This window comes from Crinia signifera, chromosome 1 (assembly GCF_055691185.1).
Source record: "Crinia signifera chromosome 1, ASM5569118v1, whole genome shotgun sequence".
NCBI lineage: Eukaryota > Metazoa > Chordata > Amphibia > Anura > Myobatrachidae > Crinia > Crinia signifera.
This window is the reverse complement of record NC_139217.1, coordinates 102,814,012-102,833,416: the sequence shown is the minus strand read 5'-3', so window position 1 is coordinate 102,833,416 and position 19,405 is coordinate 102,814,012. Positions and strand designations below refer to the sequence as shown.

The following is a 19,405-nucleotide window of genomic DNA, read 5'->3' as shown; positions in this document are numbered from 1 at the left end:
GGCAGGAATGGGAGGAATTGACCAGTTGGCAGGAGAGGCGGTGTGCATTTGTGGAACAAAGAGTGCGGGAGTGTAAAGAGAGATTTGGTCAGATATGTAGGTGGGAGAACGTTGGGTGATGGATTTGTTAGTGAGTGTCAGGAGGGTGATGGATTTGTTAGTGAGTGTGAGGAGCCTTATGGGGTTATTCAATATGTGCCGATATTTACGCCGGCAGAAATAACAGCACTCGCCTATTCAATGCAGTTGTTTCTATAGCTGTGGCTGTTGCTGCAGAGTGCTGACAGCTCTCCCCTGGCTCCCTGCAGGGCTCCCTTCACTGACCAGCAGCAGTGGCCAGACTCACTGCATGTGGGACTGCCTCACTTTCTCTCCGGTGTCGACACTTATCAGTCTCCCAAATAAACAAGAAAATAACAGACTACTATCGCGCTACGAGCAGGTACCCAGACAACTAAAGACATCAAAAAGAGGTCGCCAAACCTCTTGATCAATGGATATAAACACAGAAACGTCTCTAAATTGCGCTTTTCCTTTTCAAGTCCTTTTTTTTCTTTCTTTTCCTTCCCAAAAAGTTTATGACGTGGAGAAAATAAAAGGAAAAGACCATCGTGTGACCAATTTCACAGAAGAAGATGTCTATTATGTCCCAATAGGGTCCACCCTTCTTCTGCTATGGGTAGTGGAAAGTTCTTTCTTTATTAGGGCGCCACAGTGATGAGGAGAAAATATTTCTCTTACACAAAGCTTACATTCATATGTGTTATATCAGACATATAAAGGTATCTCTTAACCCGAACTACACACCACTCAGGCAATCCAAAGATATTGCTCACATGTCTGCTTACACGATCCAGCTTTGTATCCTCATATCTCGGTTTCTTTCATAGGAACTCATTCTTGGTCCAAAAAATTTCCCAAAGTAGGTATTGATTTTAAGGTCAATTTATTGGTTAATAAAATTTAAAATATCAATTAAAAAAAAATTATTAATTAAAAAACAAGTACCACAACTAGATGGAAGAAATAGAAAGGAACCAAGGAGCGGTAAGTGAACCCGGACACGCTCACCCTTACTAGTTCCAATCTTGTGGTGTGTACCTGTAAGAAGCACCAGGTGCTTCTTACAGGTACACACCATAAGATTGGAACCAAGAATATGAGTTCCTATGAAAGTAACCGAGATATGAGGATACACAGCTGGTTCATGTAAGCAGACGTGTCAGCAATATCTTTGGATTGCCTGAGTGATGTGTAGTTCGGGTTAAGATACCTTTATATGTCTGGTATAACACGTTTGAATGTAAGCTTTGTGTAAAAAGAACTTGAAAAGGACTGTACCCTGACCACTAATTAATCCTGGTGGTAAGAGCGCAACTTAGAGACTATCTTCATTTGTGTGTCTTATCGGTCTCCCGGATAGGCAGTTCCGAGGGCAGTGTGTCCAGCTGCTGCTGTTGTCAGTGAAGGGAGCCTTGCAGTGGCTGACAGCTCTCCCCCGACTCCATGCCATGCTTACAGCTATTCCCCGGTTCTGTGCAGTTTTGACAGCTCTCACCCAGCTCCGTGCACTCTCCACGGCTCTCTGTGCAGGGCTGTCAGCTCTCCCCCGGCTCCCTGCAGCGGTGGTCAGCACTATGCAGCAGCGGCCACAGCTACAGTATCAGCTCTGATACAGCAGCCACTGCTGACGGCTTCCTGGTGAGATGCCCGCCGCCTCCCAGATCTGACAGTAATTCGACAATCTCTGTGTTTTCAGACTGTTAAATTTTTTCCTACATTCGGAGGAACGGCCCTGACATTGAATAGGCGAATGCAAATTCGACCTATTAAGGTCTAAAACAGACAATATTTCCTCCTGTTGGAAACATCAACCAATATTTTAAAGGAAAGGGGAGCAGTTTAGGGCTTGTAAGAGTGGGAAGTGGACATAGTACATTTGGAGAGGAAGATGAGCCAGGCAGCAGCAATGAGGATAGATTATGCCCCTTTCAGACCGCACTTTTCACCCATTATTTAGCCGTTTTTTCACCATTTTAAAATGGTAATTTGTGCAGTCTGAAAGGTGCAGAGTGAATTTACCGGTTCTATTGAACTGATATTTCTAAACGGTAACAAAGCAGGGTCCTACCCGTTTCAGATCCGTTTTCTTTTCATCCACTGTTTTCTATGGGTTAAAACGTGTTCAGAACAGAAACTGCATTGAAATACTGTTTAAGGACAAAAACTGCACTGAAATACCATTTATGCTGCTTTCACACGGCAAAACCTGTTCAGACCAGGTATTTAAAACGGTTTTTAAAACGGGTCAAAGCAATTTTAACCTCTTTCACACCGCATGTAAATACCTGGTCTAAAGCAGGTTTGCGGTGTGAAAGCAATACAGTAAAGCGGTAACCCCCCCCTCCATCACCTCACCATGCGCTCCCCTGCCCGCTCTCCATCAGCTGCACCGCTGGCTGCTCTCCGTGTGTCCCCCTCCTCCCAGAGGGCGAGGAGGCAGCAAGGAGGACATCCACATCGGTGTCCCGCAGCCCTCCCCCCGCCCAGAGGGTGAGAGACATCCGCATCGGGCTCCCGCAGCCCCCCCCAGAGGGCGAGGAGGCAGCGAGGAGGACATCCACATCGGGCTCCCGCAGCCTCCCCCGCCCAGAGGCCGAAGAGGCAGCGAGGAGGACATCCCCCCCAGAGGGCGAGGAGGACATCCACAGCGGGCTGCGCTGCCTGCACTCCGGTACCTGCAGGCTGATGGTGAGACAGGGCAGACAGCCGCCAGCACCCCAGCCAGAGCCGCCCATCCCTGCTCACCTCCTCGGCGCTGTCCGATACACCCTGCTGCTGCTGGGAGCTTCCCACTGCGCGGCCAGCAGTAGCTCTCGCCCCAGGCAGGACACACTTGCAGGGACCCCTGCCTCCAGTGCGATCATTCCCTTCCCTGTGCTGGGGGCAGGGAATACCGTTTCAGACCCGTTCTAGACACCAAATAAACGGATCTGAAACGGGAGGGACCCTCCATTTTTACCGTTTCCAAAAAACGGTTTTTTTTGGGAAACCGTAAAATCACTCTGCACCTTTCAGACCGCACACATTACCGTTTTGAAACGGCAATATAACTGTTAATATGTGCGGTCTGAAAGGGGCATTAAAGACATGCGGTGTGAAAGGGGTTTTAGCTGGCAGACCCGTTTTTAGAAACATTTTATAATACCTGGTCAAAGCCAGTTTTGCGGTCTGAAAGCAGCATTAGAGTGAAGAGAGGGGTTTGTCAGGGAGGCCAGGAAGGAGGAGATTACAGTAAATCAATCTGGAATGTGTGGTTTAAAGGAGAGGGAGGAGTCAACATAACACCAAGGAAACATACTTGGGTTCTAGAAGAGATAGTTGTTCCATCATTAGGGAGTGAAGCATTTGCAGAAGGAGATGGTTGTCTACAGCAGTGGTTCTCAACCTTGGTCTTCATGCACCCCCAACAGTGCATGTTTTCCATGTCTCCACACAAAATCACAAATGAAAGAATTTAGCTTCACCTGTGGATCTTTTTAAATGTGTAAGTGAGTAAAGAATACACCTGTGCACCTGTGCACCTGCTGGGTGACCTGGAAAACATGAACTGTTGGGGGTACTTGAGGACCGAGGTTGAGAACCACTGGTCTACAGTGTCAAAAGCAGCAGAGAGGTCAAGAAGAATAAGCAAAGAGTAGTGGCCCTTAGATTTGGCAGCATAAAAGATCATTGCAGACTTTTGTGAGGGCAGTTTCAGTGAAGCGGAGACGACAGAAGCCAGACTGGAATTGATCAAGCAGGGAGTGGGAGGAAAGAAAGACAGTAAGGTGGTTATAAACAATATGCTCAAGGATTTTGGAGGCAAAAGGTTTGAGAGAGATAGGATGGTAGTTGGAGAGAGTGTTCGTTTTGGTCAAGATTAGATTTTTTTTAAGAATAGGGGAGACAAGGGCATGCTTGAAGGCAGAGAGGGGATAGTGCTAGATGAGAGGGAGAGCTTGAGGAGATGTTCAAGTTGGGAACAGGAAGGAAAGAAGACGAGGAGGAGGCTGGCTGGGTCTAATGGAGAGGTGGCTGGGTGGGTCAGATAAGGGCCATTACTTTATCTCCAGATACAAAATAAATCTGTGAAATGGATCAGGTGTAGTTGTTAGGAAAAGGAGGGGGCAGGTTATTGAGGTTCTGTTGGGATGTGATGTCCTGCCTTATGGAGTAAATTTTGGATGTTAAATATGTGGCAAACTCAAGGGCAGAATGTGAGGAAGGGAGATGGGGGAGGGGGCAGAGGAGGGAGTTGATGGTGGCAAAGAGACACTGGGGGTTAGGAGATTGGGGTGAGATGAGGGTCTTGAAGTATGACTGTTTGGAGACAGAAAGGGCAGCTCTGTGTGATGAGAACATAAACTTGAAATGAAGGCTGCTTTAAGGCTCATACACACTGGGCGATTTTGAGCTGAAAGATGCTCAGTTTTACCGTTTTGAGCTGCTCTCTTCTCAAAAGCCGCCCAGTGTGTACGACCCGGCGGTGAGTGCTGATGCACGCCCCCACATCATTGCTGCCTGCTGCCACTCATCTGCTGGTATTACCAGCAGATGAGCAATGGGGTGGACAGGAAAATCACTCAGGCTGGGGAAAATTTTCAGCCCAGTGATTTCCCCCATCATTGCTGTGCATATACACTGGGCAAAAATACTCTGTGTATGCCCCTGTAAAACTTGATTTGCTCTACTTGCCACTCAGCGGCATGTGATCATTTTTGCATATAACTGGTGAATTTGGTGTGCCAGGGTTGACGTGGTGTTCTGGAAAATGATAATAAGGTTAGGATTGTGAACACCAAAGGGGAAAGGTTAAGGGTCTGGGATTTCCGCTGATTCAATTACAAACTCAGATTCAATTACATTTCCTCACTAGAATTCTTGCAATGTAATTGTACCATGTCACACACAGATTTTCAAACACAATACAAAAACAGGTCACAATTATAAGAATTGTGCGGTTTCTATTTAAATGTGTTAATAAGGATATAGTTAAATGTGTTAATGATATAGTTATGTACTTTGGATACAATTGTAGTTTAATGTTACCCACTGTCATCTATCATTGTAAAAACATTACAAAAACCTATTTTTCGTTAACATATGTGGCACAAAAACAAGCTAAATTACACCCTTTACATATTGTTAGGCTGGAAAATGTTGTGGAACGGAGACCTATGTAGACTAGACACCCAGTGACACCGGATTGTATCTGGCTGCTCAACTGTGCACAAAATTATGTATTAGTAGGTTATAGCGCACACATATTCCGCAGCACATCAGAGAATATATGAACATTATATCAGTCCCTGCCCCAGTGGAGCTTGCAATCTATGTTCCCTACCACATTTACACACACACACACACACACACACACATTCACACTAGGGATCCTATTAACCTATCAGTATATTTTTTGATTGTGGGAGGAGATCAAAAAGTTGACGTGTGGAAAGTTCCACATGAGGTTTTCACTTTTTTTTAATGTCGACATGGATCCCCCAAGTAGTGTAATGATTAGTTCGTCATGATTCGGGCTCGGTGCCTCACTATGCTCGGCACACTATATGCTGACATGGATGGTGAAGTAAGTACAAGCTGGGTTTTAAAAAACAAAACAAAAAAAACATGATAAACTCATGCCATGTGTCTACCTTTTTCATGTTGACTTTCTGACCTCCTGACTGTCTATCTAGACACTGTAGATCTATCAACTGGAACCAGAAATCGAAGTACCCAGTGGAAACCCAAACAAGCACGGGGAGAAAATACAAACTCCCAAAATTTAGAGCCATGGTGGGAATCAAACCCAACGTGCTGCGAGGCAGTAATGCTAGCCATTACACCATCCATAATGCTGGAAATGGCCATATTGACCTAACGGCTCTGCTGGACTGCTGTCAAATTACCTGGCAAAAACCACGGACATTTAATTACCGTAGTCATGTTTAGCGGATTTTTCCCAATACATACCTCCCAACACGACCCTCTCCAGGAAGGACACAATGCTCTGCTCCTGGACTTCCCTCTTAATATATGATTACCATCACCTGTTTTAAACAGGTTAATTAATAAAAAAAGGTGCTTCAACACAGGTGATATCAATCATAAATTAAGGGGAAATCCAGGAATAGAGCATTGTGTCCCTCCTGGAAAGGGTAATGTTGGGAGGCATGCAATAGTAAAATTACAAGACACCTGTAAGGGTACCGGACGGCTCCCCGACAGTCGGGATTCCGACAGTAAGTACTCCGACGTTGGAATTCCGACTGCTCTCTCGTGGGGGTCCACGACCCCCATAGAGGGAGAATAAAATAGGTGGCGAGCACAGCTCGCCACTGTGCCCGCAGAGAGCCCGCAAGGGGCTTCATTGCGCTCCCCCCGCTGTGCAGTTGAGATTCCGACGTCTGAGTAATGACTGTCGGAATCCCGACTGTCGGAGTATTATACCACACCCACCTGACACTTCCTCCCAGCACAGATAAACTTTATAAACTGACTCCTACCTTTTAGATTGTGAAAATACAGTGTATGTGTATACTAGTATAACTATAATGGACCGGACACATTTCCACCTGCCCCCGCTCTGCCGTTCCTTATTTCATTACAACTCCATCCCTACCCACCTGCCGCATACACCAACCACATACTTCCACCTCCAGATGATCCTTCTCTCTTAAGGCTGTCCCATCTCCCTAGAAGTGGACATTACAGAATAGCTACAACTATATAGATTTTCTTTCTTATATATGACCGTATTAGTGCTATTTTTTCTTATTTCACTTATCAGCCACTGATGTAAGTCATACATCTGTAGTGTTTTCAAATGTTTTTCACAACCCTGTGTGTCTGAGTGGTCTGGCACATCAGCTGTACTAGTACAGTAATCACCAGCAGTCCAGTAACATATTATTATGCTTTATAGCGAAGTGTGATACCAACCAGCTCATTTTGCCTTTATCACAAATTGTTGATTCATGATGGCTTTTAGAGCAGACACAGGCAGACCTTGTTTTTGCAAGTCATTCATCTCTGCATCTAAACACAACAGCTGTCTGCGATGCCTTCGCTCCTTTTAAGCATGACGTTCTGTAAGCAACTATTTTTTTTTCACTTTACATCTGTTTATTGTAGATCTTTCTGATTAGGACATGGGTTAGTAAATTGCAAGTTATACTACTTGCTTCAAGACATTTTAGCTCAAAGTTTTTGAAAAGAATGGGGTCTGGTGAGCATACACTCTCCCCCCAGTCACCCTGTATTTTTAATTGTATTGCATTTACAGTAATTCATTTTGGATTACCTAGAATGGGTAAATACTATCACATTACTGATTTGCAGATAATCATTTTTTTCTTCTCCTGAATCTCAGAATATCAAAGCCGTTTTGAATTCTTAACTGTACTGTACATTTATCCATTAATACTCATTTGGGTTAAAGCCCCCGATACAGGCTGTGATAGTAGCGTGCGATGTGCGCGCCTGCGGGCATGACATCGCACAGTACAAAAAGTATGTGCTGCGCATACTTTTTTGTACTGCCCGCAGATCGCATGCAATACGGATGCGTTGCAATCCAGCCCATAACACATCGCAACGCACGCTGCTATTGCAGTGTGTATGGGCACCTTTATTCGTTCTCCTAGAAAACAAAGCAGTATAGTGAAGTCTTTAAAGCCAACTAATTGAGATGGTAAATTCAATAATGCAGCCACAATATGCAGTACTCTTTCACACCGCACAAATAACCCAGCTCCAGAAACCCTGTATTCCGACCCGGGAAAAAAGAACTGTTTTACCCAGGTTGCAGGGCAGTGTAAACAGGTAACTCTGTGACCGAGTCCCGTTTACCCTATAGAGTGACAGCAGCGTCAGCTCCAAGCGATGCAATGATGATGCGCAGCAGCCCTGCCCCCGTGTGACGGTAGCAACCCGGCTTAAAGCCAGGGTGCTGAGGGGAGCTCCACCTTTCAAATGCCGGGTCACTCCTGGGACGGACCTGTGTCAAAATCCAAGGTGCGACCCGGCATATGTGATGTGAAAGAGGCAGAAAGCAACACTGCACTGATAGAGGCTGCTTACTTCAGTAGTATCTATAAAAAGATTTAAGTAACTTGTAAGCTTACAAATGTATTTTGTTTTTATTAGCTTTTCCGAATTAATGAAGCAAATCAGCTGATGCAATATGACCAGTGCCTCACTAAATCGCAGGATGGAACAAAAGTCATGATCACACATTGTAATTTAAATGAATACAAGGAATGGCAATATTTTAAGGTAAGTTATTTATTATTGAGCTTACATAAATGTTGGGCACCAATGTTAACAATTACTGCTATTTAGCATATGCTAATGTAGCAGACTACCATTTTCTCCCAAGTCTGTTGACCAGTGGTTCCCAAACGCGGTCTGTAAGGCTTGCCAACAGTCCAGGTTTTAGGGATATCCCTGCTCGTGCACAAATAGTATATTCAAAGTGGCTGAGGTATAGCCTGTGCCTAAGCATGGGTATTCTTAAACCCTAGAATGTTGGGTGCTTTGATAAAGAGATCCATCCTCTCTGACGAGAATGGTATAGCTGACTGCTGAGTACCTGTGCTTCATACACCATGTATGTACATTCTATGACATGTCCCACAATGCACGGTACTGTGGGCCTTATTCTAGTTAACTCTTTCTGACAAAATCCTTCTTAGATGGACAAAACCATATGCACTGCAGGGGGGCAGATGTAAATTGTGTAGAGTGAAGTAAAACCCCACCCAAATCTGATTCTAAGTGAGATCTATATTGCAGTGTAAAAATAAAGCAGTCAGTATTTTTACCTGCACAGAAACAAAATAACTCACCCAAATCTAATTCTCTCTGCACATTTTACATCTGCCCCCATGCAGTGCACAAGGTTTTTTCCATCTAAGAAGGATTTTGTCAGAGAGTGAACTAGAATAAGGCCCTGTGTGCCTATAGCAATGCCATCAGTGCCTTTTAATATAAATAATCCTGTGCAAAAATGACTACCTCTTATTTTTGTCCCTAGAATTTACACCGATTCACCCACATCCCTACTGGAAAATGCCTAGATCGTTCTGAGGTCCTTCACCAAATTTTATTGTCAGACTGTGACTCCAACAAATCAACACAGAAGTGGGAAATGAACAACATCCTTGGTGTATAAAACGTGACATCAACAACACAGAGATTAACGTGGCTGAATACAGACTCAAACCTGCTGCAATTAATAACTCTGTTACAGTCAACACCCTTCTCGACTTAATGAAGGATAATGAAGACCTACAAGTAGAACTGGGTCATCCTGCAGTTAATGTTTACAAGACTGCTTTCACCTTAAACTTTTTACATGTTTACAACATCTTGATTTAAGATGTTTGTAAAAGTGCTTCTAGCTCTTGTTTGTAGGAACAAAGCTAAAGACTATCTTTTTTGGGATTATACTCAGGGGTTGGATGGTAGTTTTAATACACACTTGAAAATCATTTGATTAGTCAGACAATTATGTTCCTTGATGATAAACTAAAGCTCCCTTCGATTTCCACTTTCTTTTATTCAAAGCACTGCCACAATGTATTTTAGCAATGGTGGCCTTTGTCTGTGCTGCTGTTTTGAATGGGAAAATATGAAATAGTGCCTCTTTCATTGTTTTTCTTTTTTTTTTTTGGTATTCTAGAGCTGTATGATGCGTGTAATAGGTGCAAGAACCATAAGATGTATTTGATAGGATGCATGTAGAGTATCACTGAGGGGAATCCTTTAACTGGTGTGTGCACAGAGTAACGAGGCTATAATTATTAGTGGTGAAGTGTGATCTTCCGATGCTTTTATGGGTGCAGATGTTCTTTTCAGACTTGTCCTATTTAAAAATTTGAACTTCATCCTTCTAAACTTGCATCTTTTATTCCTTTTAATATGTAACCGTGCTACAGCCAACACCTACGTACCAAGTGTCTTCACAGCCCATACAACAAAGGAAAGGTTTAGCACAATGCTTCAGTGAGAGAGCGAGTATTGCATTTCCCAGTGTGGTGTTTTACACTGGATGAATTGAAGTTCTGCGTCTCAACAAGTCTCCGGTTACACGGTGTCCATGGTATACATTGGACGGACAGGATCCGATCTGACAATTGTCCATGCATAAATATTGCAGTACGCTGTGAAGTCTGAGGTTGCCCATGTTATCTTGATGTTATGTAAAAGGGTTACAAATAATCAACCAGCCCCCTGCAGAGTATCATAGATACTGTAACACCTTTTATAACCATCATGTATGCATGCACCCATCACATACACACAGCAGCGGCCAGCACTTTGTAGGTTGAATATTTATCTAAGACAATGCAGCCAATAAATTATGTTTCTTAAAGGAAATGAATGATAAAGCGTCTAAGGGAGGACAGAATTTCTATAAACACAAAACGGCAGTCTCCACTGTGGTTAGACAAACATCCCAGGGATTTATGTAAGAAGCAGTGGAAATGTTTCCCATAGCAACCAATCCGCTTTGAGGTAGCATTTATCAAATACACTCTATAAAATGAGGTACAAACTGATTGGTTGCTAGGTGCAAAGTCTACACTGGCTACTTCTTTCACTGCTTCATACATCAACTACTGCGAGCACATCATTTTGTGAAGGCGAATCAATGATTTTACATATTTACTTAGAACATCTAGGTTTAGCATGGGACCCCCCCGGGTAAGCATAACTCAACTGCTTTTGAATACCAATAAACTTGTTCAGAACATTAAGATACGCTTGTACGCTTACTTCGAGCGCTCCAGTCTGGGCAAGGTGACTCACTTTGTTCACCACAGGTTACTATTTCCAAAAGATGCCTATGTGGATGGTGTTCTGAGGCAGTTTAATTATGCTAGCCAACGGGGTCAAATGTTCTGAACTTGAGAACTATATTTTTTTATGGCATAAATAGCTCTGGAAAGCGATAATGTGATTAAAATTGTAATAAAAAAGACCAAATGGGTTCCAGTGAATATGCTGAATGGGCAATGCAGATGTTTCACACCATGTAAACAAGGCAGGACTGCAATGAGGTAGAAAATCAGTACAGGCACAGAAGTGCCAGACATAGCTTCCACAATAATTTACAGCCATATCATACAATTTTAATAGATTGCAATAAACATTCATCACTGCTGTGACTTACATACTGTATAGTGAATTTCATGAAAGATATTTGAAAATAATAGAATTCTACTATACACTATTAATAATATGTATAATGGTATTTTACGTATTTTTATTTTAATACATGGTCAGTTGCTTTTTTTTTCTTCTTACAATTGCTACTTTACTGGTTTAGTTGCACAGCCAAAATGTGTCATCACACTAACTTTATACGGAATTGGTACGAAATCCCGGTGGTCAAAATCCCAATGCCGGAATCCCGCCAAGGGGGAGACGTGGATCGCCACACAGCGGTCCCGGTGTCTCGCTACGCTCGGCACACTAATTTATTCTCCCTCTATGGGTGTCGTGGGCACCCATAGAGGAACAAAGTGCTGGGATTTCAACTGCATCCCCTTTATACACCACATATATGGTTCCCAATGCAGCGCACTAAACTATACATCAATCTTTTATGATAAAAATTACCATAATAAAGGCCAATAGCCAGTTCAGTCTTTTTATATTGTACCAATCTAGTAGATATAAAACCAGTACGACTTGGATTGGGAAACTATGGTTAGACTAATCGGTGTTGTTATGATTGGTACTGTGATGAAATCCTACAACTTCAATGTCAGAGGATTATTTAACTGCTACAACTTCAAAACACAGTGAACATTAGATAGGCCTTGAGGACAAATTGTTGTAATAGTTACATTGGAGGGTTTTCATTGTTGGAATCCAAACCTGTTGCCTACACAGGTTTTGATTAAATGCTACGAAAACTAGTTTTAGGGTATCTGGTGAGTTTTCTGGCATCTCTTGTAACAAGTATAGATTAGTTTACTTTGGCTGCTGCACCATATTGTTTCATGGGTACACTTTATAGTACTGAAGTAGTCTCTGAATATGAGAATAGTGGCGCAATGGCCAGGATTAATCCACGGGATACCAGTTTATAATTCAGACTAAAAATAAAGCTAATACTTGGGATTGAATTTAAAAAAAAAAGTGTCAATCATAATTTTAATGTAAAGCAATATACCTGTTTCCAACTAAATAAGATGAGCAAAACCAAAGATGTTTACACAACAATGTAGCAGTCACCACATTCTAAAACTGCAACTGTGTATGTCCTATAACAGGTTCTTGTGTCGTTGAAATTTGGATGGTTTAGTTTAGTGGTCCTGAACTGGCCCTATTGCTCTAGATCCGGTAATTTACTTTCTACGCAAATATACCAACATCACACACCACAGTGTTGTGCCAAATCTACTCTGAATCAGATTCAAGCTATTAATATACAAAGTATATTAAAGTAGGTTTGTGAAATTGAGTACGTTTATAGTGTTGACTGATGGGGGAAGATGATACTTTAAGATGCATTCAATGTGTGTGTTAACGGAGCTAGAATATCACATTGATAATTTACCATAAAAAATACATTCTTGTGAGAAAGGACAGACACGTGCAGTTTGCATATATTTAACATGGGTATTTTGTGCAATTAAAGGAATCTGTGAATTTAAGTTTATTAGCGCATCTCATTAATCCAGAGCTGATTCTGTATGTACTATTTTCCTGTTGTCTGAAACAAATCTTGTGCTTTTACTTTGTAAGATAATACCACTATGCATTTCTACTCATTTTTGTTTAGTTTGATTTATGCAGATTTTGATACACTGTATGTTTCTGTAGAAATTGTACAGATACAATTGCATTTTACTATGGATATATTGGGGATGTTCCTGGTAATTTGGGGGCTGCTTGTTTTTCTAGGTGCAAGAATAAATATTTTAATTTTTTGTTGCTTTCTAGGTTATTTATATAAAATGCTGACTGAAGGTCAGAAATAAGAAAGAATCATGACAAAACAAAGTCTGAATCTGACTGCTGAAATGAGATTGCAATCTAACAAACTGAACATATAGCCTTATTAAGGGTGTTACTATGGAGGGAGAAAAATAAAAAAATGAAAACAGCAAGCCAGTATTCGAAGGCCTAAAGCAGCCCATACACGTGCCGATGCGGGCGTGCGTTGTGGGTTTCAATAGCACGGATCACATTGCATTGCATGTGCATCCGTTGTGCATGCGATGCAATGCAATTTGATGAAACCTAAGTACAAAAAGTATGTGCAAGCACATACTTTTTGTACTGTGCGATGAGGTGCCACGGGAGCGCGCACCTCAAAGCACAGAACGGACAGCCCGGCATCGCAGCATGTATGGGCTGCTTTCTAACCTATTACACACTAGACTAGTGGTTCCCAAACTGTGTGCATAGGCTCCCTGGGGCGCCTCGGGTTGATCGTCCAGGACCAATTCAAATTATTTATGATCAATTATTTCTGGACAAAATCTACTTAATTTTATATATATTTTTGGGGCCCTAGGGGTGCCATGGAAAAATTCTGGTACTTTAGGGTGCCGTGATTAAAAAAGATTGGAAACCCCTGCACTAGACTGGTCAGTGAAAAATAATGAACAATTTCCCTGTAATATTCCAGTGTCCTGGACAAGCAATATTGTGCTTCCAAACTAAACAATGCGCCAGTCGAAGACTGATCTAGAAAGTTTAGTAATATGCACCTTTTATTGAATGACAGCCAAAATTTAAATGCCTGTAACAGACCGAAATCCTCATTGTAGACCTGTGGGAGGACACACCATTCATTGCATACACACTGGACAATATTTTGAATATGCTCACTCAGAAGAGCCAAAATGAGCAAGATTGCTAAAAATATTGCCCAGTGTGTATTCACCTTGATATGGATGAATATTACTTTTCACCCTTAAAAAAAAAAAAATGTATAAAGTAGGCTGTTTGCATACAGTAAGCTTAAGTTTTTCAGCACACCTACATCCATACTTCTGGGTCCTGACTGAAATAAACACACCACCTTAAAAGCAGACAGGTACAGGATCTATTACACTGTACTCTAAACCATTCAAGGAGCAATCATTCAGTTCTACTTACAACTGGAACATTGACAACATCACTATCAGGAGGGATTTATATCCAGACAAAATTAAGTTAATTGTGTTAAAGAGCATAAAGCTGTTAAATAGCACAGTTATGCTGGGTATACACAAAAAAACATTTGTCCAATATATCTGCTGGGAACAAAGTTATGTTAATTCATGGAACACACACACACACACACACACATATATATATATATATATATATATATACACACACACACACACACCAATTTGCTCCCAAATACTGAAAAATGGACAGTGAAAAAAAAAAAATCTGGATACATTTGTGAAATTACAACATATGTAAGTAAATTACCTGAATGACCATGGATTAATTTCCATCATTTGCTCCCAAGACTGGACAGAAAAACTACATACCCAGCTTTAAGGGGTTAAACGGGCCATACATCTACAGATCGATTGTCAGATTGGGCTGGTTGGAACAAAATCCTGGTAATGGATGAGCAAATGACAGTTGACCATTTGCTTTGAAATGCTGGAAAACGGTCATTCAGATATTACCAGGTTTTTGTTCAAACCAGCCCAATCAATATGTAGATGTATGGCCACCTTTATATAGTGAATTACATTTCCTGATAAAAAAATAAATAAAATACAACACCCTCAGTGTACCAGAGATTCACAGGCACCCATCACACAAAAGCAGGTTCTGCACAATTCGTTCTATCCTAGGTTTATAGCAGAACACGGATTCCCAAAATATTCTTGAATTGTTGTGCCCTAGTAGCAGGCCTGGCCAACCTGTGGCTCTCCAAGTGTTATAAAACTACATGTCCCAGCCTTAGTAAACCTGAGGATTAAAAAAAAAAAAAAAAGGTGGTAGTTGAGCTGGGAGGATGCGGGACCATTTGTCTACAACAAGAAGATAGACAGCCATTAGGTCGACACCATTAGTTTGACAACTCAATAGGTTGACATTCAAAAGGTTGACATGGTTTTTTTACCCAAATGTCGACACTGTTTCAAGTGATCCGCAGCCCCTTGCAATGCTTCGGGCACACTATTATAATCTAACTCTACGCCGTAGTGGATGGTAGGGCATGAAATACAGCCTGTCGGCACGTCGGCTCAAAAACAGCGGAAATAAAACATGTCAACCTTTTGACTGTCAACCTAATGGCATGTCGACCTATTGAGCTGTCAACCTAACGGCTGTCTATCTTCTTGTTGTAGACAAATAGTCCGGATACCGAGCTGGGATATGTAGTTTCACAAAAGTTGGAGAGCAACATGTTGTCCAGGCCTGCTCTAGAGTATCAGTGGTATAATGTGCAGGTCACTTAAGGTTTTTTTTTTCTAATTATAAAGTTTGCAAAATAAGAGATTTTTTACAAGGGGTATAACCCCGCCAAATAGACTGCTGCACAGTGCATCAACCAGGGAGACCAACTTTGCCCAGGAAAGCTTACTACATTGCTCTGTACATCTTTCATCCCATAAGCGGCCAGCAGAAGAGCGTATGACAATAGTGTTGTATTCACACAAGACGATTACATATCCTCTAGTAACCTAAATGTGCGAAATGTTTGGATAGTATGTAGCATTAAAACAAATCTGATGCCCTTATATTAGTTCCCAGTTGTAAGATACTGGGTGTTATGGAATGTACACACTTGTACAATGTCCATGAGATTTTGACTATATAGTCAAAATCGCATGGGTTTTAACCCTTGCGATCCTGATGCAGGCTACCATATTGCAGACAGAAAGTCTTGGCTGCATAGACTATATATTACAGATCTGCACTATAGTCAAAATTGTATGCCGATTGCATCGCAAGCCAAATCTATAGTGTGTACACACCATTTAGACCCCTATTGAGAATGCATGCATTTTTTTTAAAGACTACATCTTCTGGACATTAGTACAGTACATGTACTTCACCCTTTTTAATGTGGACAAACCCACCACAAAAAAAAGAAAACAAATTTTGAATTATATATAATTTTATTACAAAAGTTGCTAAAAAAACAAAAAAAAAAAAGTTAGAAAAAAGTACAATGCACCAGGTCTACAGGACTAAAGTATATTGGGTATTGTTACCTGCATTGGGCTACCCTTAGAATCCATTAAATATGCAGAAAAATCCCACATCAGAAGCTTCACTCTAAACAGCCCTCCAGCTAATCCTTATATTAAAATATAGGTTATCGCTAAAGAATCACATACCTATACACAAGTCTGTACAGTTTTTTTCATAACCAAGCTAACAAGATGAGCTGCACAAGTTCACATTCTTAGCAAAACAAAAAAACAGAGGCTTCAACAATTTATACAGCAGGAAAGTCATTCACTCATCATCTTCATCATCGTCGTCTTCATCTTCGTCATCCTCCTCGTCGTCATCATCATCGTCATCATCTACAGGTTCAACCTTCTTTTTAGAGCCTGCTGACCTAGCAGGGGCTTTCTTTGCAACATCACTGTTTCCTTTTGCCCTATATGCAGCAACATCCTAAAATAAGACATAAATCCCATTAAAAATATGAATAAATAGCACTCAAAGTAGTGGAAAATGTCAAAGCTCCTAGTAACACACAGTAATATGGAGACTTAAGCTGGTAGCAATCTGGGAATCACGTCAACGAGACATCATACAAAGTGAACACAGCACACGGTGTTAGATCAGTGGTTCTCAACCTCGGTCCTCAGGGACCCCCAACAGTGCATGTCTTCCAGGTCACCTCAGATACACAGGTGCACTAATTACTCACTGACATTTTAAAAGATCACAGGTGGAGCCAGTTATATCACCTGTGAGGATACATGCACTGGTGGGGGTCCCTGAGGACAGAGGTTGAGAATCACTGTGTTAGATCACTCATGGCTGCATTCAACAGCATGGCACTGACTGGATTGTCCCATTGGCTGTTAAGCACAGCTGACAGGATCCCAGTGTACACAAGTGGTAAAGCAAATACACTAGCCAATGTGGGATAGGATAGCATAGGCATGTCATCTAGCACAGGCCTAGCCAACCTGTGACTATCCAGTTGTTCTGAGACTACAAATCCCAGAATGCCCTGCCATGTTGCTATTAGGGAGTGCTTAAACTGTGGCAAGACAGGATCCCAGTGTACACAAGTGGTAAAGCAAATACACTAGCCAATGTGGGATAGGATAGCATAGGCATGTCATCTAGCACAGGCCTAGCCAACCTGTGACTATCCAGTTGTTCTGAGACTACAAATCCCAGAATGCCCTGTCATGTTGCTATTAGGGAGTGCTTAAACTGTGGCAAGGCATGCTGGGATAAAGGGTATCACAACAGCGTGAGCGCTGCAACCCTAGCATGTATTCCACATCACTCGCCAACTCAACAAGGCACTGCTAAAGTAAATTCAAGTAGAGCCACTCACTACTTGCCACATGGAAGCCCATGCAAGGCTCAGATGAACTATCACACTGTACAGAATAAATGCTTTTGATACCAATGCAGAGCTAGTGAGAATCTGCACCTACCTTCTCATACTTTTCCTTTAGTTTTGCTGCTTTCTGCTCAAATGGCTGTTTGTCTTTCGGTGTCTGCTCAGCCCACAGCTCTCCCAGTTTTTTAGCAGTGTCCCCAATTGTCAGACCAGGGGTTTCCGTTTTTATCTGGGGCCGGTGCTCTGAGCAGAAGAGGAAAAAGGCAGATCTGTAAAAGGGACAGAAAGTATATATTAATATTCAACAAAGTCCTCTTATTCTTATCATGCTGCTGACCAGATCATGGGAACACAACCAGACACAAGTTGCTAGATACTTACGGGGGACGTTTTGGTGCATTGGGATCCTTCTTCTTCTTCTTTCCCTTCTGCTCACCCTTTGGAGGAATGTAAGTCTTCATTTCCCTCTCATAACGTACTTTGTCACCCTTGGCCAGGTCTTCAAACTTTCCCTTTTCTTTTGCAGACATGGTCTAATGGGAAAATAACCGAATCAAAAACAAGTGGTTTAATTATGCTCAATACACTGCAAAACCGACACATAAGTAGGCAGGCAATCCTTACATTTACTTATCCAGAGGGGAAAAAAAAAAAAATTATATATATAGATTTTATATATTTCACACGCATGTAGTCGCAGCGACTCACCTTCCACCGCTCTGAGCACTTCTTGGAGAACTCTGCGAAGTTGACGGAGGAGTCCGGGTGCTTCTTCTTGTGCTCCTCTCGGCACGTCTGCACGAAGTAGGCATAGGAGGACATCTTGCCCCGCGGCTTATTAGGATCGCCTTTACCCATGATTAACCTGTAACGGAGAGAGCGGAACACTGGAGTCAGCGGAGGAGAGAAAGCCCGGGAACGCGGCGGGGCGGGGCCTGCACTAGGAAGTGGCCGTGGGGGGGCAGGGCCGGGTTCAGCGCGCTGCACGCACACCGCTGGCTTCCCGCCCAAATCGCACACGTCCTTCCGCCACCCGTGCGGCGATAAGGGGGTGGGGGGGAGGGAAGTGGGTGTTTAGGACAGAGCCGGCACACAGGGGGTTAACACTGGCACCACGATGACCACCACTACCCACCCCCACCAGAAGCACGCGCTCGCCCCGGTCCCGTGACAACCGCGCGGCATAGTTGTGAAGCACGCGGCTACCCGCTTCCCGCCGCCCACCACGTGACCCGACTGCCGCCCGTTCCTCAACGACGGGCGCAGGCTCACCCAGGCGTCCCCGAGACCAAATAAGGCCCAGCGGTGCTCCCAAGTACACGAGCTACTACACGCGGCCCACAGACAGCTGCGAGATCAAGGAGAGGTAGTGAGGGGGAAAAAGTTTGTAAATAGAGTGAGCGCCAGCCAGCGTTCCAGCCCGCAGCTGTTACCCGGGGATCGGAGAGTAGGGCAACGTGCCAAACTGACCTGAGCTGTTAGATAGTGGAAGGTGACCGGTCCGGGTGTGTTCCTGCACTCGACTGGTATAGCTGAGACGCAATACAGCCTCTTGTTTTCCACACTTGAGCCTCTCACAGCAACTTGATGAGCACCCTCGCAGCACACGCCCCCAGACGCTCATTGGGGGATCGCTGCACTGCGGAAGCGCCGAAGCCGCTCCCCTCGAGCCTGATTGGTCCACAAAGTTTGAAACGTCATCCAGAGGGCGGAACTAGAAACCATAGCAAGTTTGTGCTGAGATCCCGCCCACGTCTCTTAGCAATGGGAGGAGTAGAAACGGCCATAGGACTCCTCTAGCTGGAACCGGTTACACAGGGAGCCGGGCGGGCTTCCTCCTGT

General features: G+C 43.0%; 2 protein-coding genes across 3 annotated transcripts in view; one reads left to right on the top strand and one right to left on the bottom strand.

Annotated features, from left to right (window-relative positions):
- The window catches only part of GALNT7 (polypeptide N-acetylgalactosaminyltransferase 7), a 159,440-nt gene extending 146,451 nt beyond the window's left edge, over positions 1-12,989 (top strand). For both annotated transcript variants that reach the window (XM_083170900.1, XM_083170892.1), the window contains 2 exons: positions 8,191-8,319; positions 9,080-12,989. In XM_083170900.1, the coding sequence (XP_083027026.1) occupies positions 8,191-8,319; positions 9,080-9,217 (267 nt within the window). In that variant the 3' untranslated portion in view covers positions 9,218-12,989. The remainder of the gene's footprint in view (positions 1-8,190; positions 8,320-9,079) is intronic.
- A 3,134-nt stretch (positions 12,990-16,123) lies between these two features.
- On the bottom strand, positions 16,124-19,189 carry HMGB2 (high mobility group box 2). The gene is made up of 5 exons (XM_083170885.1): positions 19,034-19,189; positions 18,272-18,428; positions 17,945-18,096; positions 17,658-17,832; positions 16,124-16,650 (listed from the first exon to the last, which is right to left on the bottom strand). Exons 2-5 carry the CDS (start codon positions 18,419-18,421, stop codon positions 16,486-16,488), a joined length of 642 nt encoding a protein of 213 aa, XP_083027011.1. The 5' UTR covers positions 18,422-18,428; positions 19,034-19,189; the 3' UTR covers positions 16,124-16,485.
- Positions 19,190-19,405: the final 216 nt, after the last annotated feature.